Raw genomic sequence first — 27000 nt, 5'->3', positions numbered from 1 at the left:
AAAATCATTTGAAATAGTCACTTGATCCATGCTGCAATAGCCTTTGTTATTTTCCTGATATGATACGTCTTCCCCCAGGCTTCACTGGTCTACTTTGCGAGGAGAACATCAATGACTGCGTACCAGAGCCATGCCACCACGGAAAGTGTAAAGACGGCATCGCCACCTTCTCCTGTGAGTGCTATCTCGGGTACACAGGCTCCATCTGTAACATCCAGGTCCAGGAGTGCCACAGCAACCCTTGTCAGAACCGAGGACGTTGCATCGACCTGGTCAACGCCTACCAGTGTAACTGCCCACCGGGAACCGCAGGTTGGTACTCTGTGTGCTACATGTTCACGGCTTGCATAGTTAGATAAATTACCGTAAAATCCATAATGTAAGTCGCACTGGAATATAAGACGCAGTCTGTTTTGCAATAATATTTGAAATTGGCGCCATAGCTGTGGACAAAGTTGTACAAACAGCTCGTGGTTTCACCCATTCTACATTCCTACAACACCCAGCGTGCATTGCGCCCCCCTTTTAAAAACGTGTATACAAGTTATTCTAACACTATTTCAATTTCATTTCATTTAAAACGCATTCAAAACACACAAATAACAGCCTACCATCTGTTTTTTGCCATCTCGAGTTTGCAATCCTGCTAGCTACTAGCGGTAGCTGGCAGCCTACGGTATTATTGATTGTTGTGAGGGTGGCGGCTGCAATGGCGGTGCATGTCCGTGACGAAGTGTTAGTTAGTTAGTTTCCTCGCTTAAAAAAGTGAGGAAAAATGCACTGCGGCATGTTGCAAATAGGAGACATTGTATCGGCTCGGACCCGGAAACAGTTTAACAAACAAACGGATAGCTCCATCGTCTGTGTAAAATACCGTGACACAATAACATACCTCTCTCTGCATTTTATATTGGTATATTGGTCGCACCGGTTTATAGGATGCAGCCCACTTTTTAGATGAAAAAAATATATATATATCACTAAATGACTGTACAGAGGGTGAAGTCAGTCGGAAATATCCATTGCACTGGTATCAGTGCCAATGTGACTGATGTAAAGATGAACGTTATTATCAATATGTTCAATGTGGTTTCTCATCTTCCATAGCCTAGCACGAGGCCACTTTCTCCTCAGAGACATGTCTGCTGCCACCTGTCCTGCAGACTTTTACATAATGCTCTGCTCTGTAGTTGCTTTGGTAACCATACGGAGTGAACTACAGACATAGTATGAGTTTTAGTTCCCTTTTCCCTGAGTATGAAAGAGCTGTTCATAATTGTATCTATATGTATCGAAATTGGAGCCATTGTGACACACGACTCACATAAACAGCTCCTGAGACTCTCTTGATATTGATTCCTGTGGCCTTTACAATAGCTGAGGTAACTGTTTGAATTAAATGTAAAGACCTCCATCCCCCACATGTAGAGCTTCCTGTACAGCTTTCAATGTACTGAATGTAAAGTGTAGAGCACTCTTTAGTGTGCGTGTGCATGTGTGTGTAGTCACAAGTCTGTGTTACACTGCGTTGCTCTGTGGATTAGTCGCCTCAGTTCAGTACATTGTACCAGCCGGAGGCCTGGTACTGAGGTCTGTACTTTCCTCACTTTACTAATAGTCGCGTCAGGTCACCCTGTCAGGTCTCGCTTTTTGGTTTAATGCCCACACTTCCCCTCCTCTGACGGTCTTGTTCCCTCTCTGTTTCTCTGTTTCAGTTTCTGTCTCTCGTTTTCTCCCCCCCCCTCTCAGTTTAACAGCTGTGCCGCTATTTTTATTTTTGTTCGTTTTCTACCTTTATGTCACACTCCAGTCCCATAGGTCTCTGCTGTTTTAAAAGTCTGTCAGCATTTTTGTTTGCATTTCTCGCTTTATGCTGGACTCTGTGGAGTGTTACTCCCCCTGGTGGTGAATGAGTGAACTGTCAGATTTTGTAAGAGCTACTTGATCTCTTTCACCTCTAACTCACCTCCTTACTGACACCAGCTTTAGAGGGATGTGATGGCTTGTTTTTGTGTGCTACTTTTAAATCTCTATCTATAATCTGTTATTTCTTCTACTCAGGGGTGAACTGTGAGACCAACGAAGATGACTGTGCCAGCAACCCTTGTGAATATGGAGACTGCCATGATGGCATTAACGAGTACAAGTGTGTGTGCGCCCCAGGATATACAGGTACTTCAAATCAATGTGGTAACACTGGGAAAAGTTTCAGAAACTAGGGTAAAAAAAATCTAGCTCTGCAACCTGCACTGAATTTGACACAATGATTAAGAAGTACTTTTCATACAACTAACTCCCTCTGAATTGCCCTCTAACAGGACTTAAATGTGAAGTGGAGATCAACGAGTGTCACTCAAACCCGTGTATGAGTGGGGGCACCTGCCACGACATGGTCAACGGGTTTCAATGTCTGTGCCCACCCAGCACCCACGGTCCCCTGTGCCTCTCTGGGACCGACCACTGTGCTCCTCAGCCCTGTGTGCATGGAGAATGTGTAGAACAGCAACACGGGTATGTTATCTGATACTGCTTCTATGTAGTTTTATGTTCTGCTGTCTGTTAGTCCTAATATATTGTGAGTTAACATTTACCAGTTACATAGTTCTCATGGGAGATGCATAAGGTGAAACATCAATTGACCCTTCGCTAAGCCCCTCCCCTAGCAACCGTAACTAAGCGCGGGAGGCCTGTCAAGCTTTCAGAACAAGGAGAAATGCAGAGAAAGGAGAAAGTCCAACAGCAGACATGCTCAGTTTAGAGGGGGTTGTAATATTTTTCACTTTTCTGAAGCCAAAAACGAGAGAGAGAGAGAGAGAGATGTCGGACATGGATAAAAAATTGTGGAAGACAGTCGACTGGTCTCCGCTCGCGATTCTGTCTGGCCTTCGCTACCACCGCCGATGATATCAATACAGCCTTCATTTTACCACTCCTTGGCTTGTGCCATTGTTGTGGCAAACTTTTGTTGGGATTTCCTGTTGTGCCTTCAGGAGATCCAGTGTGTGGATCAAGCCCACGATATGCGAGTGATATCCTGACACCCTTTAAACTGAATGATAAAGTGAGATAATTTAGTTTTGCTAGCAATGGGCTAAAAACATATTAGATAATGAAAGTTATAGGGAGTCATAACTAAACCTTAGCTTAAAATAAAACAATATATTGACTTACACTGCTGTGCAAGAACATTGTTGTTCCTGTGTATGTTGTCAAGACGTGGGGTGTCTGACGCTTGCATTGGGACCGGTGAGCTTTTGCATCGATGTCCTCTTCATTCTCAACACTCCGCTAACACGTTATATTGTGGATGTAGCTTTTAAAGGCATATTGTCGTCCTTTCTGTCTGCTTCTCTCTGATATTTGGGAACTATTTTTCCAGAAATTTGGAACATCTCTCACTGTTATAGTTGAAAACCGCATAATATTTACATGCCGGTGTGAAAGCTTGAGAGGCATAGCAACAGTAACCAAGTGGGGGCGAGACTTAGCGAAGGGTCAGTTGGGCCAACAGCGAAATAATTCCCCATGTCCTTTAACAGTCCTTCTCTTAGCTCTACATTTTGGGAATTTCTCTCAGCCTGTGTTGCTTTCCAAACTGATGCTGGACGTAGCCCAAAGATGACCTGCTGTTATTACTACCATGTGGCTAGTTTCGCATTATAAACCCTGTTTTGTGTAAAGGTACCACTGTGAGTGTGAAGCTGGCTGGGTGGGACATCACTGTGAGGAGGAAAAAGATGAGTGCCAGCCTAATCCGTGCCAAAATAGTGGCAACTGTGTGGACCGCCATAATGGCTACACCTGTCAGTGCCAAGCTGGATTCAGAGGTAATATAAATAAGGTTTAATATTGTATCATATGACATAATTTAATTATAGAGATTTTTAAAATGTGTTACAGAAACGGCACTACATTTCAAAAATAAACCCCTCCCCTTTTGTTTAGGTGTGAACTGTGAAAAGAACATAGATGAGTGTTTGACTGGGCCCTGTCTGAATCAAGGCATTTGCATAGATGGAGTCAACAGCTACACCTGCCAATGTAGTCCACCATTCACAGGTGTGTAATATCACATATCTCTCTTATCGACACATCAACTAACGCTCATTAGCATGAAATAGCAGTCTTCATAGTGACCGCCTGAATATCATTTCAGCAAAGATTCGGATCTTTATATTTAAAAATTGTGTTACATCAAACAGGTAAACACTGCGAAGTGGAACAGGCCCCCTGCGCCTCTCATCCATGTGAGAGGGGAGGAGTGTGTCGCCCATCTGCAGACTACACCTCTTACACTTGCCAGTGTCCCGCTGGTTGGCAAGGTATGTATCTGTGTCAGTGTGAGCTCGAGGGAAACTACGAGACAGTTTGCCTGCGACTGAAGTCATCTTTGATCTTATATATTAGTAGGTTGATTACGTTCTAATAGTTGTTTGTTTGTTCCCACTTGTCTAGGTACACGCTGCAGTGAGGATGTGAATGAATGCAAAAAGAATCCTTGCAAAAATGGCGGCCGTTGCATGAACAGCCCGGGCAGCTACACCTGTAAATGTCAGCCTGGATACAGTGGACACAACTGTCAGACAGACATTGACGACTGCTCACCCAGTGAGTTTCACTTCAGCTTTCTCAGACGCTGTACATACCCAGTGGAATCTGCACCTCTGAATTGATGACGTGTATAATGAGGCCTTTGTCATTTTCTGTAACATACACCTGAAACTGGAGAATCCCTGTAGAAACTTGCATAGAAAATCCCCAGACATGTGAGTTACACGTGGTTATATGAGTGTGTACACTATTTAAAAAATGCATCAAAGCACAAACAAACTGAAAAGAAGGGGTGGTATTTTTGTACTTAATGTGCTATACAGTATTTCCAGTCAGACTGCTGGTGCATTAATCGTTGATGAGTGGGATCCATTGTTGATTCTGTGTCTGCTTCTCTGCAGACCCCTGCCTGAATGGGGGCTCCTGTGTGGACGGTGTTTGGAGCTTCTCCTGCGACTGTCGCCAGGGTTTCGAAGGGGACCGCTGTGAGACCGAGGTAGACGAGTGCGCAAGCCAGCCCTGCAGGAACGGTGCCATCTGCCGGGACTACGTCAACAGCTTTGTGTGCGAGTGTCGACCGGGCTTTGATGGAATCCTGTGTGAACACAACATCCTCGAATGTACTGAGAGGTGAGCCATAAAACCTGCATTTTATCACCAGCCTTAATTGCTCTATTCTGTTGTAATACATTCTTCCTGGATGAATATATCTCCTGCAGTAACCTGGGGGAATGAATGATAGCTGTGTCTAAAACAAATGTCTGAATATATGTCTGATCGTGACTGGCAAAGAAGCCTGATTTAAGGTATAATGTGGTTCTATGATATAACTGATTCGATACTTTGTTTCCTCCCAACGCATCTTTAAAGTCTCAGCACTCAGTTTTAATAACTGCCCTATTTTTCTCACTTCCCTGTCTACCCTACAGTTCCTGTCTGAACAATGGAACTTGCATTGACGACATCAACACCTTCTCTTGCCGTTGCCGTCCTGGTTTTTATGGGACTTTCTGTGAGTACGAGCAGAATGAGTGTGACTCTCAGCCCTGTAAGAATGGAGGCACCTGCACGGATGGCCTGGACACCTACCGCTGCGCGTGCCCTGTTGGATACAATGGACGAAACTGCCAGGTAAAGTGTCTGTATGTGTGTGTAATATGTGTGACCTGGGTTATGCATGTTATAAGAAATGTAAATTTAAAAGCCATTTAAACTTATAATGTAAAGTATAGCGGGTGTAAGCTTCACAATGGTCTGCACACAGACAGCTGAGTGCTCTCACACAGAAAGGCTTTAACATTTGTAAATATTTAAAGAAATCGCAAATGTAAACTGAAGGCATCAAACATTTACAGCCAACTTCTTCTTTCGTTTTTTGCATGTAGAACTATGTGAACCTGTGCAGCCAGGTGCGCTGTCTCAACGGCGGCTCCTGCTCTCAGACAGCGACCTCCTGGACCTGCCACTGTTCATGGGGCTGGACGGGTCTGTACTGTGACGTCCCAAACCAGTCCTGCCAGGACTTTGCTGCCACAAAGGGTGAGGAGCTATTGCCTAGAAATCATTCCTGATACAGTAATGATAAAATGTTGTTAGATACAGACTTATCTACACAAGAGAAGAGTTCCACTGAAGCTAAATAAACATTTTATGTTTGATTTTACTTCCTGCATATAATTGCATCAGACAAAATCTTAAAATAGGCAATAATTGTATAAGTTCACAATGTTAATTCAGTATATGCCCTCTCTTTACTGTACACCTGTAGGTATTGAAGTTGAAAATGTGTGTGAGAACGCCGGGCGATGTGTGAATGAGGGCAATTCCCACAAGTGTCGATGCCAGCCAGGATACATGGGCAGCTACTGTCAAGACAAGGTCGACGAGTGCAAGTCAAACCCTTGCCGCAACGGAGCTACATGCAAGGACTATCAGGGCACATACGAGTGTATTGTAAGTGAACTCTATTCGTCTGTATGGAAATAATATTAACAGCAACACGTGTAAAGCACAGAATGAGCTAACCTCAGTGTCTTGCTTCATGCTCCAGTGTAAACCAGGCTTCCAGGGGGTGAACTGTGAGTATGATGTGGATGAGTGCCACTCTAAGCCCTGCCTCCATGGAGGAACCTGTATCAACCTCATCAACCGCTTCACCTGCGCCTGCCCACCTGGAACACATGGTAAGTGTGCATATAACATATGTACCTGAATTAGAGATAGACCGATATGGTTTTTTCAGGGCCGATACCGATTATTAGTAGTCAAGGAGGCCAATAACCGATATTTGAAGCCGATATTCTTTTGCAGTAAAAGTGAAAATATTGGTGTCAAAATTTTGAATAATACAAACTCCAACACTTAACTTTGTTTAAATGCCTTTAAGCATATGCATCAGAGCCAAAATAACCCAGTTTTAAATTGATCTCTTATAAAAGAATTAAAAAAAAATTTATTTTTTTTAAATGAAAAATTAAAAAAATTAAAATAAAAAAAAGGCCGATGCCGATATGCGTCAAAATGCCGAATATCGGCGCCGATACTAATCGGTCTATCCCTAACCTGAATGCACACACAGGATAGTTTAGGTAAACATACATTAAACACTCAAAAATTGTGTTAAAAATGATCCTGTGAATAAGATATCAGCTCACCTTGGCGTACCTCTTTAAACAATATTAAAACTGCATAAAGAGCTATTTTGAGAAATGATCACTTTAACTTGATACACACCTGATACCTGTCTGTCTCTGAAGGCCTCCAGTGTGAGGAGAACGTGGATGACTGTGCCCCCCAGCCCGGCTCCTCAGAACCTCGCTGTAGAAATGGAGGACAGTGTGTAGACGGTGTGGGACGTTACACGTGCTCCTGCCCGCCGGGATTTGTTGGAGAGCACTGCGAGGGAGATCTCAACGAATGCCTGTCTGGGCCCTGCCACGCCCCCGGCAGCCTCGACTGCGTGCAGCTGGTCAACGACTACCAGTGTCGCTGTCGACTTGGATACACAGGTACACTCGGCACACGACAAAGCCGCTAGTGATTGATTATTCATACTTTTTCTCTTGTGTAACTTTCTTTTTGGTGTTTCAGGTCGTCACTGTGAGTCCATGGTGGATCTGTGTCTCTCTAAGCCGTGTCACAACGGTGGCGTCTGCTCTATGAACATGACCTCTGTACATGGCTATACCTGCTCCTGTCCACCTGTAAGTTTCTTTCACTTCTTTCTAGCATCATAACTTCACATGGTTTAAATGGATTTTCCTCTTTTGTGCCTTCTTCCTGAACAGCACGTTTTCTTTTTGTGTCCTCAGTGCAGAGAGTTTTACTTTTAGCGTGTTTCTGATCATCAATTATCACTAAGGATAATGAATAAAATGTTTAAAAGTACAGAAGATTATACAAATGGCTTTACCACCTTTTCCTTTCTTCTCACACTAAATTCTCGATCTTCTCTCCACTAACCTCCCTCTCTTGTTCTCATGCTTGCTTCAGAGGGCCACACCATGGCTCAGGTATAGTAGACAAGCAGCTGACTAGTAGGGGACTGTAATTAGTTTGGATTCATTTAGTTCATTTGACGGCATCGTCTATGCAGTTTTATTTGGCATTGAGTCCTTGAGATATTTGTAGCCAAGCCTAATTTTTAAAATTGCTTTTTTGCCATCACACCTAAAACTCTTTTTATGTTTCGCAGGGCTTCACTGGGTTCAACTGTGGCGAAATAGAAGGCTACAGTTGTGAAAAGCTACGCTGCCAGCACGGTGGGCGCTGTGTGGAGTCACCAGTTGGCCACCTGTACTGCCAGTGCCAGCCCGGCTTCAGTGGATCCCACTGCCAGACTGAACAGCGGTGTACATTGACCTGCCATAACGGAGGAACCTGCGTCAAAGACCCGTCCAACCCGTACAACCAGTACAGCTGCCGCTGTCCCATGCACTTCTCCGGACGACACTGTGAGAACACACTTCTCACACCACGCACTCCGTCCTGCCCCTATCTGCAGTGTGAACGGCAGGCTGGGGATAAAGTGTGTGACGATCAGTGTAACAACCACGAGTGTCAGTGGGATGGAGGAGACTGCTCGCTCAACTGGCGGCAACCTTGGGTTAATTGCGTTGCCAGCGCTCCCTGCTGGGATCTCTTTAAGAACGGACGCTGTGATAAAGAGTGTGATAATCCCGGGTGTCTGTTTGATGGCTTTGAGTGCCAGGAGACCAAACCAGCCTCCTGCAAGTATGTAACCCTCCTCTTCATGTTGTCAATGCTGCACAGTATTAGTAGTAATAGTCATAATCCTTATAGTTTTGAAGGCAAATCACCACCCATTCTCTTTGTGTGTTTTCAGGTATGATAAGTACTGTGCAGACCACTATGGTAACGGCAACTGTGACCAGAGCTGCTACACGGAGGCATGTGGCTGGGATGGCCTGGACTGTTCGGGTGACATCCCACCCAAGCCGGTGGAAGGCTCGCTGGTCCTCGTGGTCCGACTGCAGCCCAAGGAGCTGCTTGGAGACTTGCGGGGTTTCTTGCGCTCCCTGGGAGCCTTGCTGCACACCAACCTAAAGGTGAAGCTGGATGAAAATAAGAAGCCGATGGTGCGGCCTTACTACGGGACAGAGGAGGAGCTGGGACGGCAAGCCCAGAGGAGCAGACCCAAGCGGGAGCTGGAGAAGGAGGTTATTGGGTAAGGGCCGTTCACGATAAGATGTTCTCTCTCACTACTCAGTAGATTGATTTAAATCACTTTTGAGCTGCCACTGACCTTTAACACCTTTGTCCGTGCAGATCTGTGGTGTACCTGGAGATCGATAACCGCGAATGTTCCCAGAGCTCCTTCGACTGTTTCTCCAACACTGATGAAGCCGCGGCCTTCCTCGCAGCAGCACACATCAAAGCCGAACTCCCTTACCCTCTAGTGTCTGTCGATATAAGTAAGTCTGCCATTCAGCAGTTCATGAAATTTAACTGGTTGGTTTTTAAGTAGAAACAAAGAAAGGAGACAAAATAGATATTAAGTATTAAATGTTTTTCCTACAGGAGACTCAACAGATGCGCCAAAGTCACCGCTGCCGTACCTGGTCGGAGTCGCCGTGGTTATTATTCTGCTCATCCTGGTGCTGGGGATGCTAGCAGCCAAGAGGAAGCATAAACATGGACTGCTGTGGCTGCCTGATGGATTCTTGGCCAATAAAAATGACAAGAGGAGAGAGCCTGTCGGGCAGGATGACCTTGACATGAAGTGAGTGGATGTGCAGCTTGTGATGACAAAAGCTACTGGGTGACAGCTCATACAAGAGTAAAAGCGTCCTCTTACTTTTTCTAAACCTTGGCGTCATGGTAACATCTCAGTGGCATCCGTAAAAGACTGTGGTGATATTGGCCCGCTCTGAGTTAACAATACTTGTATTTGATTGAGTGTAAAACAGATGATAGCTGGAACATGACATGCAGGGAGTCACTGTTCCTCAAACTCTTGTATTTTTCTCATATCAGGAACTTCAAGCTCCAGGATGGAGCCATGATTGATGGAGGTCAGAGCCAGAGATGGCTGGAAGACGAGGTCCCACCCAAGAAACCACGAGTAAGTGAAATGAGAAACAAAATGGTCTGATGAAGCGGATAAATTGGAGTAAGTGTTTGAAACTTGAGGATAGGTTTCAAGTTCTGTTGCTCTTTACAGTCTGAAGACAAACCCTTGCTGCCCATGGCTATGGATGGAGGAATTGACCGAAGGGAGTGGACCGTGCAGCATCGCAAGGCCGCCGACATCATGCTCACTCCCCCACAGGCCGACCTGGATGCTGACTGTCTGGATGTTAACGTCAAGGGTCCTGGTGAGGAAAAATGCACTTCTTAACTTATACATCTGGTTACTTTTTGATTATATCCTTTAATAATCATTCCCTCCTCTCTCAGATGGCTTCACCCCACTGATGTTGGCATCGCTGCGTAACGGCGGAGGCCCGGACTGCAGCCTGCACGGAGAGGAGGAGGAGGAGAGCGGAGGAGATGAACCGGGGCCGAGTGTCATTTCAGACCTGATCTCTCAGGGAGCTTCTTTAATGGCTCAAACTGACCGCACAGGAGAAACAGCGCTCCACCTGGCTGCCCGCTATGCCAGAGCTGATGCTGCGAAGAGACTGCTGGACGCCGGAGCGGATCCCAACGCCCATGACAACATGGGCAGAACTCCGCTGCATGCTGCAGTGGCGGCCGATGCCCAGGGAGTCTTCCAGGTAAGACAAATTTTTGATCAGAAGTGCTCATAAACCTGAGGTAAATTTAAAGGGCTAATTCTCCAATGTTCAACCTCAGTCCTATCATTCTGTTATGGGGAGCTAAATGCACCTTGCCTCTGTGCCTTTGGAGGACGCTATCCGCTTCTCCAGTGGGCCCTGGAAAACCTCCGCCAGACCACATAAAACGCATCATCTGGCGGAGGCCAGGGAGCTCGCTAAACTACACTTCTTCAATCTAGGACGCCCATCTCCGATGTCATGTCTCGTTCAAAATCGTCAGGTTTGAAATGTAGACTGCAGACCTTAAGATTTGTTAGACGATCCACCGGTATATTGTCATCGTGTTTCGGATTCTGTCCCGCTCTGAGACATTGCCTGCAGTGAAAACAGTAGTAATTCACCCCAGCGTCTCTCGCTGGGCCGTTCCTTTAAGAGGGGGGCGCAATGCACGCTGGGTGTTGTAGGAATGTAGAATGAGTGAAACCACAAGCTGTTCGTACAACTTTCTCCACAGCTATGGCGCCAATTTCAAATATTATTGCTTCTATCGATTAAAGAGAACACCAGCTTTGACTGACAGTGGCTTTTTCCAGGGGCGAATTGCTCCTTTAATATTGGTCATCCAAAACAATGATTTTATTAGTAAGCTTTTAACTAACCACAGTCAAAGCATCGTAGTACAAAATAACTGCCTTAATGAAATGAATTGATGAAAGTCATTCCTATGAAAAGATGATCACTTGTGAACTGTGCATCACTGTGGTCTGTTTACTCATCATGTGTTGTGTGTCTTCATCTTCGCTCAGATTCTGATCCGTAATCGTGCGACAGAACTGGATGCTCGGATGAATGACGGCACTACTCCACTGGTCCTGGCAGCCAGGCTCGCTGTGGAGGGCATGGTGGAGGAGCTGATCCACTGCCACGCTGACATCAACGCTGTAGACGACCACGGTCAGGAAACCTTTACCTCTCATATATTTACTCTTCCTGTGTAATGTCTTATCAAAAAACCTCCACAACACAGCTCCCATGTTAACTATTTGCACATACACACCTTCTGACAATAGTGACCAGAACTCCCATGATCCCACTCTACTTCTGCTGTTGATGTTTTGATTGACATACTGTGTGTTAGAGTAGAGCTCTGATTTTTATGATTCTTTCCTTACTGTTCCACCATTTCAGGCAAATCCGCTCTGCACTGGGCAGCTGCAGTTAATAATGTGGAGGCAACTCTTGTGCTTTTGAAGAATGGAGCCAACCGTGACATGCAAGACAATAAGGTCTGTTCTTTTGTTTTGATGTGTTGTTTAAAAACGTCTCTTGAAACCTTAAACCTTAAATCAATATTAAATTAACAGCATTTAAATTCCTTCTCTTGTGTAAGTCCTGAGGTTTAAGAATTTGTTTCTCTGCTGAGCTCAAGTTAAACCACAACCAACATCCTTTTGTCGTGCACAGTATTGAACCATTTACTTCTTTCTTTCCTTCTCTCAGGAGGAGACCCCTCTGTTTCTTGCAGCGCGAGAAGGCAGCTTTGAGGCGGCTCAGGTTCTCCTCGACCACTACTCCAACCGTGACATCACCGATCACCTGGATCGGCTGCCCCGTGACACCGCTCAAGAGCGTATGCATCATGACATCGTGCGCCTGCTGGACCAGTACAACCTGGTTCACAGTCCACACAACGGGCCCAACCACATGGGCGGAGGAGGAAACTCCTCTGTTATGTGCGGGGCCAACGGAGGTTACATCGGCATGCGCCCCGGGCCGCAGGGGAAGAAGAGCAGGAGGGGCGGAGCAAAGGTGGGAGGTGTCGGTGGGGGAGCTAAGGAGCTGAAAGACATGAAGGCGAAGAGGAGAAAGAAGCCTGCGGGTGGAGAGGGGCCGGGCGCGGGTGCTGGAGTGGGAGGAGGAAATGGAGGAGGTACAGGAGGAGGGAGCGCAAATGGCGTCAAGGCAGCAGGTGGACTTCCAGAGAGCTCCGTCACCATGTCACCTGTCGACTCCTTGGAATCACCACACTCATACACAACTGATGTGTCCGGCACAGTCTCCACTACAGCAAACTCCCCTCCCATCCTGAGCAGCCCCACCTCCAGACCCATGCTGCCCCCCGTCAGCCACATGCTGGGGCAGCAGCAGGGCTGGGTGGGCATGAAGCACGGCTACAGCGGCCACATGTTCGGCCTCGTTCCACACCAGATGGGGGGATCTCACTCCGGTATGGGCCAACACCACAGCCAGGGCCAGATGCTTACCCCCATGAACGTCACCATGAGCAGAGAGCAGCTGCCCCCCATCGTCACGTTCCAGATGATGGCGCCCGGAGGAGGCCAGGCCATGCTGAAGCAGCCTCAACCGGGGCAGGTTCAGGTCACACAGTCCCAGGGGCAGAGCCAGAACCAGGGTCACTCCCAGCAGGGGCCCGGCCACCTCCACTGCTCCCAGAGTCTGATGTATCAGATGCCTGAGATGAGCATGGCGCACGGGCTCTCCCACACCATGCAGCACCCTCACACCGTCACCCACGGGGGCCACAGTGGGATTGAGGGCCAGTCTCGGCAGCTGCCCTCCTACCCGCCCATGCAGAGCCCGGTGGATAAGTACCCCACGCCCCCCTCCCAGCACAGTTACACCCCTGCTGGCTCAGAGGGCACCACACCCGGCCACTCCGCCCACCCACCCAGTGAGCACCCGTATCTCACCCCTTCACCAGAGTCCCCGGACCCCTGGTCGTCCTCTTCGCCACACTCCAACTCGGACTGGTCTGACGTCACCACGAGCCCCACCCCTCTGGGGAACCCCCACCACGCACTGCCGTCTTCACACCACACACACATTCCAGAGCAGGTGCAGCTGCAGCCGCAGTCGCAGCAGATGCAGCAGGCCTCTCAGCAGCCTCCGCTAGGAAACATGCAGGTGTTCGCGTAGGCTGGCAGAGGAACAGAAACAGACTGACTTTGGGGTTCTGTGTAGTTAAATAGCACATAGTAACTCGTACAAAACTTTTATCTCTTCTGTCATTAATAGTCTTTGTTTGTTCTTCATTATTATAATCGGTCACCCTCCCTTCTATGTTTTCTTCTCCTCTTTGCACTTAAGAAGACTCTGTGTACAGTTTCTAAAACGTTTTTGAGTATTATCAGCTTGAAATGAAACAGTTCTCAGAACCAAAAATCTGTGGAGTTAGCTTTCTGTCTCCGGCTGAAACCAGTTTTCCATGTAGTTCCTTTGATCCCAGCTGAGCATCCTCTGCTCTCTGTTGGCCAGGTCAAGACTTTTCCATGCGGCCTTTGGAACAGAAACAGAAACAGTTTTTAGAGCGATCACGGAGGAACTGCCGACCAGATGGCTGGTCTTGCTTCAGAAAAAAGACTGTGTGAGATGGACACTGAGATGGACAGAGGACGTTCTGCGTTGACATCGTCGTTTTGTTCTGCTATATGCTATCCTTTTGATGTTTAATGTGATAAGCCTGCCAATACTAACTCCTCGTCAAAACCATTCACTCTACTTTTTTGATATGATGGGTCACGTTCAGTCGAGGCTTTAGCAGCAGAACTACCTAGTTGTTGCTTTATTATTTTTATATTCATGCATTATGTTTAATGTGATAAAGGGGGAATTTTATAAAATGCTTTTGCATGACTAGAAAGATGGACACCAAGAAAATTTCAGACAATATAGAAATGCAAACAGATGCATCCTGTTACCTAATCGCTCTACATTTGTGCAAACAACTGAAATATATTTACTGCTTTGATCACAGTTGCTATATCAGTGTTTCCCATCTAACATTACAAGTCTGAACACCCAGAGGGTTCGGTAAAGGCAGATGTGTCGTGCATGCTGCAGGTGCAGCGAGAGAGCAGCGTGTTACCCGTGTTTTAAAGGCAGTTGCTGTTACAATCAGTTTTTGTGGTGCAGATGTCTAACAACAGACGATGCCACCGTACATCATCTGTTGAGGGATTCATTTAGAAGCTTGACAAACTTTATGCAAACACATACATTAGTTTTAGTATGTTGTATGATGAAATGTACATAGACTTACAGCACATTCTGCTTGTTATTACTGAGCTCCATTTGGCAAAGACTCTTTGAAATGTTTCTGGTTTTTTTATATGAATTCTGTTCGCACTTCTTTGATGATTCTGAATGTTACAGAGGTGCATGTTTTTACCTTTTAAACCGCCTCTTGCTAAATGTTTTCTCCTCCAAAATCATTTAACCAGTTTTGCCTTTTGCTTAACTACAATCAGCGTATCAGTGCACCTTTCTAATTGTCATGATTCATTAAACCAAGTCTGGAGGCGAGTAAGGTTCGATAAAGTATTTCTGTTACCTTGTTAAAGTTGATGTTGATCATAGCTTTGTGTGACTACTCTGTAAACGCAGACAATCATTCATTGGTTTATTGTTTAACTCCCAAAAGAAGCATCAGTGTCTCTAAGACCAAATAATAATTTTTCAGCCCAAAATGTTCAGAATTTCTTACATTTTTTTTAGCTTTTGCCCTCTTTTGAAATGTTTTGAAAAACCACTCAAAACTAAATTATACACGTTTCATTAAATTCCAAGTATCGGACACTTTTGGTTCTTTTTGTCTGTTCTCATGTTTCACAAAGCACACAGAAAATACTCTACTTTGAGTTGTCAATCAACATTTTTTTTTAAAGAATTGAACATGTCGGTACATGTCATATGCAAGGCCATGTGTCTATGTTGTGTATATAAAATGTTTTTTTTATGTTACTTTCCTCTGTTAACCAAATAGCCTATAATATACATGCCATATGAAGTAGTTGTATAAGGTAGAGGAACTAAAACTGATGATAAAAAATAAGTTGTCTGTTGCAAAAACCAAATGATCAACCAAATGTGCTTACTGAAATAAAACGATCTTCATGTATTTTTGCAGTTGTCTTCATTTTAACAGAGTTTTGTGTTTGAAGTAGCTTTACAGATGTTATGTGAGTGACAGATCCTTTTATTTTGAAATTATAAAACGTTCAGGACATCAAGTTGTTTACATCAATGGATTTTACTCGACTTCCTCTGGGTAAACGCTACAACTCTTTATACTTTTACTAAAATTGATAGGTTAAGATTTGAGGGTTGTATTTTACTTAAAATTTCCATTCAGCACTGTTAAAATATACAGCATTACTCACTACAATTTTAGGATTTTAATAATACTAATACACCAAAAAAATGACTACAGTGTTTTCACAGAATTACATTACACATAATTATTTGTTTGACCACTTGCTGCTCTTGGAGGTTCAATAAACTGTTTATCGTACTAATTATTCAATGTGACTTTGTCATAAAAGTGTAATTTTTCATAGCCCGTTTTTTGAAAGAAGCAGCTTGAACTTACCTTCGCATCTTAATATAAGAATGAGACGTGCAGTTTAGTTGCCAGTCCAGCAGGAGGCGCTGGTTCGCACCGGGAGCCTTGACGCAGGGACGAGGAAGAAGTCTGTACACGGAAGTCATCCAGGACCTTTCATGCATGCATTTGTTTCCCTACGTAGACTTTTTCAGTGTAGTTTACTTTTTGTTTTCCAGGTAAGGTAAACCGTAATGGCTTTTAAAGATGGGGCAGTCGGAGTGGAAACCCTGAGAAGATAATGTGCAGTTATCAGCGGACGGTTGAGGTCCAGAGCGGGTCAATGGACGCCAGGACTTGAAGTGGTGCTGTTTTGACAGCTGGGGTGAGCCCCCAGTACCTGATCTGTGTGCCTGAGAGAGAGAGTTGCTAAGACCAGACCATACCCGAGGTTTAAAGTCTTTAGAGGGGTTTACTATATGTAGCGGCGAATATCTACGTCAGTGAAGTTTGTTTTAAAGCGTCGTTGAAGACAAGGCAGAAAGGTGAGCCACTCTCGTCTCAGCAGTGTTAAATCTGTGGGTAAAAAAACCCTTTTTGTCTTTAAACTTATCCTCATTGTGACTTTGTGTAAACCTCCCAGCTATAATGACAACTCTAACTACTTCTATCCTTTATTCATATTCTTTATTTTCTACCTACTGTGTGTTTGTCTGGCTTCTTACCGACCAGTGGTCATGGCCTCATCCCGGCTGAAGTACCTCTCTCTGGGAGTGCTGGTGTTCCAGACCACCTCCCTGGTGCTTACCATGCGGTACTCCCGCACCCTGCAGGCCGAGGGTCCGCGGTACCTGGCCTCCTCAGCTGTGGTGGTGGCCGAGGTCATGAAGATCCTCGCCTGTGTGCTGCTTGTCTACAAGGAGCACAGTGAGTGGACCTGAACACAATGCTTGTAATAAAAAGCAGCAAGACTTCACTTTAGAGAGGCTGCAGGTGTTTTTATCATAACAGAAATGTTTTTTAATCTTTCATTTAATTTATTAATACACTGACTCCCTTCTATGAGTTACCCCTGCCCTACCATCTTTGCTTTAGTATGGACTTTCAAATATGTGCAGATCTTATACAAACGACCTCAGTACCCATTTTGTTGCACATCTTGCTTGGAATTTGTTACATCCAACCAAAGAATACATGTCATCGTCTTACCTGTTTGATTGAATTCCTCAGAGTACAGCATGCGAGCTCTGAACAGCATCCTGCGCCAGGAAATTGCCCATAAACCAATGGAAACACTGAAGCTGGCGATCCCCTCTGGGATCTACACCCTGCAGAACAACCTGCTGTACGTCGCCCTCTCCAACCTGGACGCAGCCACCTACCAGGTACAGCAGATCCAAACCTGCATTACTCAAAACACACAGGAGCTGATGTGTCTTTCTGGGCTCTTTAGGAATAAGATACTCCTTGTTAATGGATTATTTACACTCTTCCCACTTTGTCTCCATCAGGTGACATACCAGCTGAAGATCCTGACCACAGCGCTGTTCTCGGTGTCCATGCTGGGCCGCAGACTGGGCATCTATCAGTGGCTCTCATTGGTGATCCTTATGGCTGGAGTGGCTCTTGTGCAGGTGCAGTACAGCTTCATGTCTTTTCTTTACTTTTAGAAATCACATGGTTTACCATCTCCAGAAAGCCATCCACCATATGGTTCATCTTAAGGGGAAAATAATATAGATTCTAAGAGAACCACTTTGGTGTTACAAGTAGCCGCTTTAAAAATTATTATTCAAGTAAAAATTATAGTTGGATCTTACATTGATTGAAACTCTACAGTGAGGGCTGGACCTGGAAGAGGACTCTACCTTCAGTGTATGCATTCTTCATTAAGTCACATCCTGAAACATTCAGCGAATACCATAACCTATTTAAAGGTGCTGCCTGAGGGGCCTAAAGGAGTGTTCAAGGTTGTGAAACCAGACTGTTATGTTGTAATAAGTTTGGTAATAGCTACATGACAACAGATTATTGAGAGGGTTTTTTTGTACTACCCTATAATCAGATAAGAATTACAATTAGTCTTTAAATCATTATGTAGTGGATTTGTCGGAGAAAAAAACATTCCTTCAGTTGGGCTGCAGTTAAACCAATAATTAAGTCCCTGCTGCTCTTTTTCTTTTATTGACAGTGGAGTAGGTACCAGGATATATTTCTGGGAAATATTTGCTTTAATGGATCACATCCAGGAGGTAAAACACATTGGCATAAGTACCAGTGGTGCGATGAGGGCAATGCACCGGAGCCCACGCACTTAGGGGGGCCCATGATGAACGTCCACTGCAGCCGCTTAATCAAACACGCACGCAGGCTGTTTGCGTAGATAAATGTGTCGCTACAGCTGCTGTCCGTGGTTCTGATCATTGGCTGTCTCAACAGGATTCTCAACATAAAGTGTCTGCTTTAAAAGAGTTTGGAGTGGTTGTGTGTGTCCGTGCGTGTATGTGTACACGAGCGTTGGCTTCTGTTTAGGGCTAGGGAGAGGGCCCAAAAAATCTTTGCACCGGGGCCCATCACAGTTATGTTGCACTACTGGTAAAACATATTTTGTTTTGAAATCACAGCCAACAACTTCCTTGTAAACTCAACTGCCCACAAGTCCTAAATCTGGCAGGTTTAGTATGCGGCCAAAATCACTAATGTAGATAGTAAGAGCTTTGATATCTAGGAAGAAGGAAATTTCACTTTCCCTTGTTAAGCATTTACCATGTACTGGAAGTGTGCTGAATTGTTTGCCTTGACTATGGTGTGATTCAAAAAGGAACTTTGTTCTATTTACATTTCATAGAACAAAGTTCCTTTGTGAGGTGAGGTGTGTTTAAGGTGTTGACTGTTATGATATCACCTCCTCCTCTTTCTTGGCAAAACAAAGAAAATGCCAGTCAGTTAGTATAACACTGGATGTGATCTTCTTAATGCTGGCTGAGCGCTCAGACAGAAGCACAAAGGAGGTGGAGGACATGAAGAAACACCTTCATAAATCTGCAGGATCAGACAGGTACCTCCCAAACAGTGCAGTGATTTATCTGTGACACCTTCTGCAGGCTAAAACAACAGATTAAATATGTATATCACACACAGCCATAGCAGCTTTTATGTTTGCAAACATTGTCACCCACTAATGAATAAAGGAGCTAAAAACCAGCGTGAACCTGCTAGGACATAATTGGCCTGTTTTGATTTCAGGGTTTCTGCTGCTTTTTCTCACTCAGCAGGGTTTGTTTAGGTGGACGGAGGAGGAATAGAGGTGGAAGGCAAACAGCTTCTTGTTCCAGAAAACTTGCCAACATATTGAAATGATCTTTACCAACAAATGACTCTGGCTTGGTCTAATAATTTGTCATTCTATTTAAAGAAAAGGTGCAGCCACAAGACTTTCTCTTTTTCACTTTGCACCACCACAGATCATCACCTTTTCCTTTTTTTTTGCATTAACACCCATTTTCCTGCTTAGCGCAGCACATAACGCAGGAACTCACACTCTGCAGCATTTTTACAACTCTGCAAAGTTGTGAAGATGCCTTTGTTACGTATTTCAGGTGCAGCATGGATTCAGAGAGGGAGCTGAGGTTCACTGTTTAAGTACATTATTGGGGCGGCTGTGCCTCAGTGGTAGAGTCGGTCCTCCTTCAATCGGAAGGTTGGTGGTTCAATCCCCAGCTCCCTCAGTCTACATGTCAAAGCAGCCTTGAGCAAGACACTGAACCCCAAATTGCTCCCGGTGGCATATCCATCAGTGTGTGAATGTGACGACTGATTGACAGTTGGGCACTTTAAGTAGCAGCCTCTGCCATCAGTGTGTGATTGTGACATGTAGTGTAAAAGCGCTTAGAGTGGTCGCAAGGCTAGAAGCGTTATATATAAGTACAATCCATTTACCATTGCAGTGTCATATAGATATGAAACATGAAGTTTGATGAAGGAACTGCTTCTTCTGTTCGGTTTGTATCAGCTTACGTTGACACACTGGTTGTATACAGAGCTGTTTACTTTAACAGGGCTGAAAGGAATTGTTTGACATTGTGGGAAATATTCTTAAAGCGAGCTAATTGAGAAAATCTGCGCTTTATAACAACGGCTGGCAAAAGGTTCCCTTAGTTTAGCACTGTAGAAGGGGGAAACGGCTAGTCTGACTCCATTCAAACTGTGTTAGAAAATCTATTTTAAAAACATGGTTTAAAAGCTCCCAATCACTTCACACTCATAAAGGTTGAACTGCAGCAAAGCTACCCAAAGGGGAAATCTAGTTTGGTTAACAAAAGCTACTTAGGGGCGCTGGTTTAGCTCAGTTGGTAGAGCAGGCGCCCCATGTACAGAGGCTACAGTCCTCGACGCAATGATCGCAGGCTCGACTCCCCATCTGCCAATCATTCTACTCTCCCCACATTTCCTGTCTCTCTTCAGCTGTCCTATCCCAGTGGTTCCCAACCTTGTTTCCTTGGAGCCCCCCCCTGCTTGTATCTAAGAAAGGCTGGTTTTGTGTACAGTGTCTATTAGTCAGACACCTGCCATCCAGAAACTAGATACCAGGTGGGAGTATTGCATCAAGCAGGATTACTCAGTAAGCCAGGTAACTTAAGGAATGCTTGCAACAACTTAAAATGCTTTGCCCGGGCTCGCCTTCACAGCTGTCAGGGTGAAAAAAGAGGGGTGAGGCTGCTCAAAAGGTGGTTAATAAGAGTCTAGAAGCAATAATGAAATTAAAGAACACATCATTCATTTACTTTATTGGGAAAAAAAACTCTTTTATCCACATATTATGTCTCATTTGTTTAATTTGTATGAAAACCGAAGTGTATAAGCAAGTTGACGTTTAGCGTCATATGCTGGTCCACATCTTGGCTAAGCCATCTGTTAGATCAGCGTTTAAAACACACACATAGTCAGTAACATCTTTGTGTTGTTCCTTTCTCAACTTTAACCTCAGATGAAGCTTTAAACCACAAGGCTTCATAGTTGGAACAAAAATATCTTTTTTAACTTAACTGGCATTTCAAGAATTAACTTTTAAGCTCAAGCTATATTATAATCCAAGTGTTTCTCTTGTGTTCGCAGTGGCCCTCAGAGTCCGCAGAGGCCCCGGAGAAGGAGGCCCTCTCTGCAGGCTCCCAGTTTGCCGGCGTGACGGCCGTTCTGGTGGCCTGCTGCTCCAGTGGGTTCGCTGGTGTCTACTTTGAGAAGATCCTGAAGGAGAGCAAACAGAGCGTCTGGGTCCGAAACATCCAGCTCGGTCAGTATTCATCCAATCAATCAGCTACCCTGTCAGGCTTAAAAACATAAACCAGTTGTTCAACTTTCTGCAAAGTAAAGTTTAAAGGCGTTTCAGCATAGCCGCTCCATCAACACAGGAACACGGTTTATAGTTGTGTTGAAAACAGGGACTACCTCGATGTTTTTTGAGCAAGCCTGAGTGTTCGAACAGTTCCCTTTCTTCCCTGCACAGAGAGCCAGCTGGGCTTTTTACCTCCAAATGTTTCTGTTCAGATGAATGTTCCTGTCTAGTTTATTTTTACCCTGGAGCGTGTGAGGCATGTGTTAAGTCTCCTGTGATTCCTGGTGTGAGCTTGGAGCTTTTTCACCGGGAGCTTAGAACAGCAAAAAGAGAACCTGCTTTTTTTTCTTTGTTTTTGTTGTTGTTGAAGAAAAAAAAGTAGGAAATACTGCTGAAAGGTTTGTTGATTAATCAACCAAGAAGTCTGATAATCGAATCATTGCAGTCATCTTAAAACCACAATGTGACATTTATGAAATATTTTTTTGCTTTTGAATGTTGGTCCAACTAAAGAAGAAATTTGAAGAAGCAACTTTAGGCTCTTCAGGGTCTAATTATTAATTTTAACATCATTTCTAATAAGAGGAAACATTGTCACGATCAATCAAGTTTCCTAGGCAAGATCTCCTAGATCTGAGCCCTAAACAAAGGTCACTGATCTCTAAAATCTATGGTCCGCGTTTGTCACTTGATGGCTGTTCTAAGACCAGCACTAGAGAAGTCTGGAAGCAGGTGCTGGGCATAAAATTCACAGAGGAAGATTGGCAAAATGCTATTAAAAGAACCATTCAAGCTCTCTTTGTGCTCGGCTTTGAGTCATACGGTTAAAAGTAGCCAACATTTTAAAAAGTAATGGGGCGCAGTGTTGGAATAACATTCTCCCTGTAATATGCTGAACCAACCATGTATATTAGAATGTCAAGAACAGGACAATGTAAATATACAGTGAAAATGTAGTTTTTACCTGCACTCAATACATAAGTGTAAACAAAATAGAATAAGTTTTGGAAAGAATGGGAGAAAAGAGACGAAGGTAAGAAGAAGAAGTTTATAATACTAGCTTCATTTGGTTTGGAACATTAATACTCGTCTAATATTTATACACCAAATATGAAGCTCGAGCCAGGAAGTGGTAAACACTCACTTAGTTTACAGGAGACCAGGGGAAGCACCTAGCTTGGTTCTGTGCAAAGCTAACAAAATAATCCAACTTCCTGTACATTTCAAATTCAGCAATGAATTAATTACATCTAATTTATTATAAATAAAAATATTGTAGTGTAAAAACCATCATTCTCTTTGTGAGCATGTTTGTATTTAACAAAAGCTACAACTTTCACTGACGTTAGCTGTTAGCTAGCTAGCTACTGACTATCTGTGTGATGGTTTGCTACCACAGTCTCTGACCAGACCTTCTTGTTTATCCCTACAAATGTGTTTGCTTGTCTCAGTCCTAACTAAGGGAAGGCTAAATTCAGAAAGACCCAACCTTTGCTCCCTCATTCACTTCGGCGTGTGTTTGCAGGTATGTTCGGCCTGGTGTTCGGCCTCTTTGGGATGCTGGCCTACGATGGAGAGAGGGTGAGGGAGTCAGGAATGTTCCAGGGATACAACACGATCACCTGGACAGTCGTAGCTCTGCAGGTACCGCTCACTCCACTGATTCAACGTGTTTCCCATCAAAACTGTCAAATTTATTTTCAACCCTTGCAGGCTTTTTATTTCTTGGATCAGACTCCCTGTCGGCCAGTACAGGTCATGCCTTCGTCCATCTGTGTCTGTGTGTTTGTTGTTTCTCCAGGCGCTGGGGGGTCTGGTCATTGCAGCGGTCATCAAGTATGCAGACAACATCCTCAAGGGCTTTGCTACGTCGCTCTCCATCATCCTATCAACACTTATATCCTACTTCTGGCTGCAGGACTTCGACCCCTCAGGGTAGAGGAAACACTCACTCACCTTCCTCTCTGTCTCTCTTCTTGACTCTTCTGTTTTTCCTTCTCATAATCATTATTTCTCAACCTGACGGTTTTTGTTGTACCGTCCACAGAGTGTTCTTCCTGGGGGCCATTTTAGTCATCGTGGCCACTTTCCTGTACGGCTACGAAGGCAAGCCGTCCCCCAACCCCAGCAGGGCGTAGGACACTCACGGCTGACACCACAGCATCAGGAGGAGGTCCTGTTGAAGCGTTGAGACATGGAGGGGAAAGGAGGACAGAGAGCTGGAGAGAAAGAAGGGGAAAGGTCTTTATCATATGTTGTGAACACAAACGGGAACAAAGAGCAGAGGAGTAGGAGGAGAGGAGGTAAGGAGACGGGGAACTGAGGACAGGGAGAGCGAAAAGAAGGTTAAAAAAATAAGCAAGCACAATGCTGTAATGGGTCTCACACACCAAAAGTGCCTCCGCTAAGAAGGGTAACCAATGAGAAACAAAGACTGTGGCGAAACAGGATTATGTGTGTGTGTTTGTCCCTATAATAACCGCTGTAGAGATAATCCTGGCTGCCACGTCTCCAGATCTGTGGAGGTATTCTCGCCGGGACCGACTGATTGTTTAATTAAGAACCTGCTTGACTGCCAGTCACTGTAACTGCCACATCATTCACACCTGTAGAGTAAAGGACAAAAGGGGCAGACAGACAGGAAATCTGACCCTACTCAGCTGGCTGGTTCACCTCAGAGTTGCGAAATATATAGTCTTTCTCTGAAAGCACATTTTTCCCAGAAATGAGCCCTCTCTGCTGTTATTCTCAAGCTGTGTGCAATACAATGCACACTTTAATGCTCAAGGTTAGCATTAGAGTCATGATTGACGGTTACAGCTTGCTGAAGAGATTGGATTTGTACACATCTAAAGAGTCATGTCTGCCTGGGAGGCAAAACTCGGGTTTAAAAAAAGACCCCACAATGCACCAGGAGCTGTTAGACTGTGGTTATATAGACGTTACAGTGACCATAAGGTATTGTTTCCTCAATTATGGCTCTCATGTTGCAATTTCAGCTATTTTTGGAAACAGTTTCAGTTGCCAGGCAACATATAGTCAAACGGACGTCTTTGATAACATATGTGTCTCAGTGACAGATCTACTGAATGACTCTGGTCTGTCTGCATCTGGTGGAGTTATATGATCTAAAATGCTACAGGATGGATTATTTCAATTCAGAAATACTGCTCTCGGCTGTAACAGGGGTTATTATTTGAAGATACTGATTTTTGAAGTAAAAAGTTTGATTATGTGCTGAAGATTATTTTGTAAAACTTGAAATGTTAATCTTTGGTGTAAATATTAGCACCGTGAATCCATAAATCTAAATGAACTGTCTGTGTAATTTATTCATTCATTCATGAGGAGATTACATGACTTTTCAAAGCCATTTAGAGTGAACATCCAGCTCACTATGTCCTGTGCTCATGTGATACTGTATTTAGTTGATCTTTCTTTTCTGTTTTTTTGTGGTTTTGGTAAAATGACTGAATGTGGCCCAGCTGAGTCTGACCTAAACAGTTGATCCTCATGACATCAGACATCTGTGAGACATAGAACATACATTGTATAATTCATCTGGTGTTTTTGTTCTGGAGCGACTTTTTGGGGATAAAGCGGGTATAATTAATTCTTTATTATTTTAATTACCAATATGTGAATCTTTTATAAAAGAAAAAAATCCTTTAACTTTTCTGAATTTGTTATTTTGTTGTATTTATTGTGCATCTCCTCCCAGATCTTCTACGCACTGAAACACATATCTATCTTCGGACTCGCTGGAGATTCTTACAGGTCACACTGCTCTGCAGTAACACAGCATAATACAACAGTTAGTTGCGACCAAGTAATCTGATTGGATAAGAGGCATTCTATGAGTGCTGATGTAGAGACCAACATCACTGGGACTTTTCACTCTGTGTATCACTCCGCCTCAGCCAGGTGTTCTAAATACTGTTAATTAACATTACAGCAGACTGTGTATGTCTACATTGCCATCAAGCTGGTACCTCTGAATTACAAAGCAGACTCTTATTTCACTGGTTGATGATAAATTAAAACAAACGTATAAATGTACATGATAAAAACAGCTGATCTGTGGTAACCTGTCGACACAGAGTGCAGGAGAATGTTTGGGTTGCTCTGCAACAAAAGTACTTTTTACTACTATTTGGCATTTGTATAACTATTGTATAAAAGCAATATGACACAAGAGGTCGTGATGTTATACTGAATATCAGCACGGCTGTGATTCGAAACATCACTCCCTCTCCTGTGAATGAATTTCAACATTTTAATCCCCCCCAGCGTCTTTCTCTAGATGTATTTTTACATAATTACACGTCTACCTCGTCTAATTTAATACTTGGCATGTCGCCGTGGAAGTGCAAACTACATGACATGAATAAATTCACACTTTGATATTTTTGGCATTTGTTTTAATGAGTTTAAAAACACTGCATGCAAAAGCCAGACAGTCTGAGAGAAAGGACTGCAACACGCCAGAGTCTTATGTTCTTCGCACTATAACATTGTAAAACACCATTACCCAGTCATTAGAGACCAATAACTGCATTAGACTCCGATCAATCAGCAGAACAAGTAGGAATTAACAACACGCTCTTCATGAGTTGCTCTACCCTCCAGTCCTCAGGCACATCTGTTACTGAAAAAGACACTTGAGGCCCTGACACACACAGACAGCAGACTGTGTGACCTCATGGTCAAGTAGAAATGTATTTTCGCCTGCACTTTTTTAAAATCGGGGCAACGTGAAAAAAGTTTTTCGCTTTGTTTCAACCAATAAAACCCCAATTCGCTGAATACAATCACAGACCAATAAAGATCATCCACTTAGTTTATCCAGGTAAAAGTGCTGCTTCGGATGTTTCCCCTGATTGTCAGCTGCTGATTCCCTCACAAAATGCTCCTGCGTCATGGCTACAATATGCATGTTGTTCAAATATCCAGCGTCCTTACCCTCTTTAAGATGAGTGTGTTGCAGGGTGTGCAATACACAAGCAGACACTCCTTGCTCTGATCATGGCTGTATTGTCATTCTAGATGTGTGCGTGTGTGTGTGCGTGAAGGCTCGTTCGGTTTGCACCAGGAGTAATGAGCAGCATGGGTAAGAAAGCGTGGTTACATCCTCTGTCTCTCTTCATCTCTGTCTCATCTGGACCAGCTCAGCACTTCAGCATGGCCTGTTTCACTGGCCCGCTGTGTGCCGAGTGTGCACCAACAGAAATACAGTGAATAGACCATCATGGAAATACATCAGCAACATTTTCAGATTCAACATGATTGTAAAATGCTTATATTCTGTAAGCTGCTCTCTGGTTTACATTTTCACTCATGAGTCTTCATATAAACACATTTAATAAAAGATCATAATGGCACGAGAGACTTTATGTCAGTGTAAACCAAATACTGCAACAATCTTTAAAGGGTCACTTCACCCAAAATACAAAAAAAGAACCCAAAAACAAACAAACAAACAAACACCTTTTCTTACTTCGTTCTATATCAAGCCATGGAGATAGTTTGGGCAT

The 27000-nt window shown here is 44.1% G+C and overlaps 2 protein-coding genes across 2 annotated transcripts in view; both read left to right on the top strand.

The window, feature by feature from the left end:
* The window catches only part of notch2 (notch receptor 2), a 46787-nt gene extending 31076 nt beyond the window's left edge, over positions 1-15711 (top strand). The window contains exons 12-35 of the mRNA XM_069679381.1: positions 79-312; positions 2062-2172; positions 2319-2511; positions 3682-3827; positions 3946-4059; positions 4203-4322; positions 4456-4608; positions 4953-5181; positions 5481-5682; positions 5937-6090; positions 6320-6504; positions 6602-6734; positions 7308-7559; positions 7642-7754; positions 8246-8784; positions 8897-9238; positions 9340-9485; positions 9592-9793; positions 10048-10135; positions 10235-10388; positions 10471-10790; positions 11600-11747; positions 11982-12079; positions 12294-15711. Coding sequence (XP_069535482.1) covers positions 79-312; positions 2062-2172; positions 2319-2511; positions 3682-3827; positions 3946-4059; positions 4203-4322; positions 4456-4608; positions 4953-5181; positions 5481-5682; positions 5937-6090; positions 6320-6504; positions 6602-6734; positions 7308-7559; positions 7642-7754; positions 8246-8784; positions 8897-9238; positions 9340-9485; positions 9592-9793; positions 10048-10135; positions 10235-10388; positions 10471-10790; positions 11600-11747; positions 11982-12079; positions 12294-13730 — 5813 coding nt within the window. The 3' untranslated portion in view covers positions 13731-15711. The remainder of the gene's footprint in view (positions 1-78; positions 313-2061; positions 2173-2318; positions 2512-3681; positions 3828-3945; positions 4060-4202; positions 4323-4455; positions 4609-4952; positions 5182-5480; positions 5683-5936; positions 6091-6319; positions 6505-6601; positions 6735-7307; positions 7560-7641; positions 7755-8245; positions 8785-8896; positions 9239-9339; positions 9486-9591; positions 9794-10047; positions 10136-10234; positions 10389-10470; positions 10791-11599; positions 11748-11981; positions 12080-12293) is intronic.
* Positions 15712-16307: 596 nt separating this feature from the next.
* Positions 16308-25138, top strand: slc35a3a (solute carrier family 35 member A3a). The gene is made up of 8 exons (XM_069680285.1): positions 16308-16679; positions 16867-17061; positions 17365-17519; positions 17646-17768; positions 21250-21424; positions 22992-23110; positions 23268-23401; positions 23514-25138. The coding sequence occupies exons 2-8, from the start codon at positions 16872-16874 to the stop codon at positions 23602-23604; spliced, it is 987 nt and encodes a 328-aa protein (XP_069536386.1). The 5' UTR covers positions 16308-16679; positions 16867-16871; the 3' UTR covers positions 23605-25138.
* The last annotated feature ends 1862 nt before the right edge of the window (positions 25139-27000 follow it).

This window comes from Semicossyphus pulcher, unplaced genomic scaffold (assembly GCF_022749685.1).
Source record: "Semicossyphus pulcher isolate SPU_LCO1_2020_fin unplaced genomic scaffold, fSemPul1.0.p SCAF_4, whole genome shotgun sequence".
Taxonomy (NCBI): Eukaryota; Metazoa; Chordata; class Actinopteri; order Labriformes; family Labridae; genus Semicossyphus; species Semicossyphus pulcher.
This window is presented reverse-complemented; position numbering and strand designations above follow the sequence as displayed.

What these genes read in the sequence shown, in the direction of transcription:
- slc35a3a (XM_069680285.1), top strand. Translation starts at nt 16,872, where the DNA reads ATGGCCTCATCCCGGCTGAAGTACCTCTCTCTGGGAGTGCTGGTGTTC. An exon ending in GGTCCGAAACATCCAGCTCG is followed by an intron (nt 21,425 to 22,991) that starts GTCAGTATTCAT and finishes GTGTGTTTGCAG; the next exon opens with GTATGTTCGGCCTGGTGTTC. An exon ending in CAGGACTTCGACCCCTCAGG is followed by an intron (nt 23,402 to 23,513) that starts GTAGAGGAAACA and finishes TACCGTCCACAG; the next exon opens with AGTGTTCTTCCTGGGGGCCA.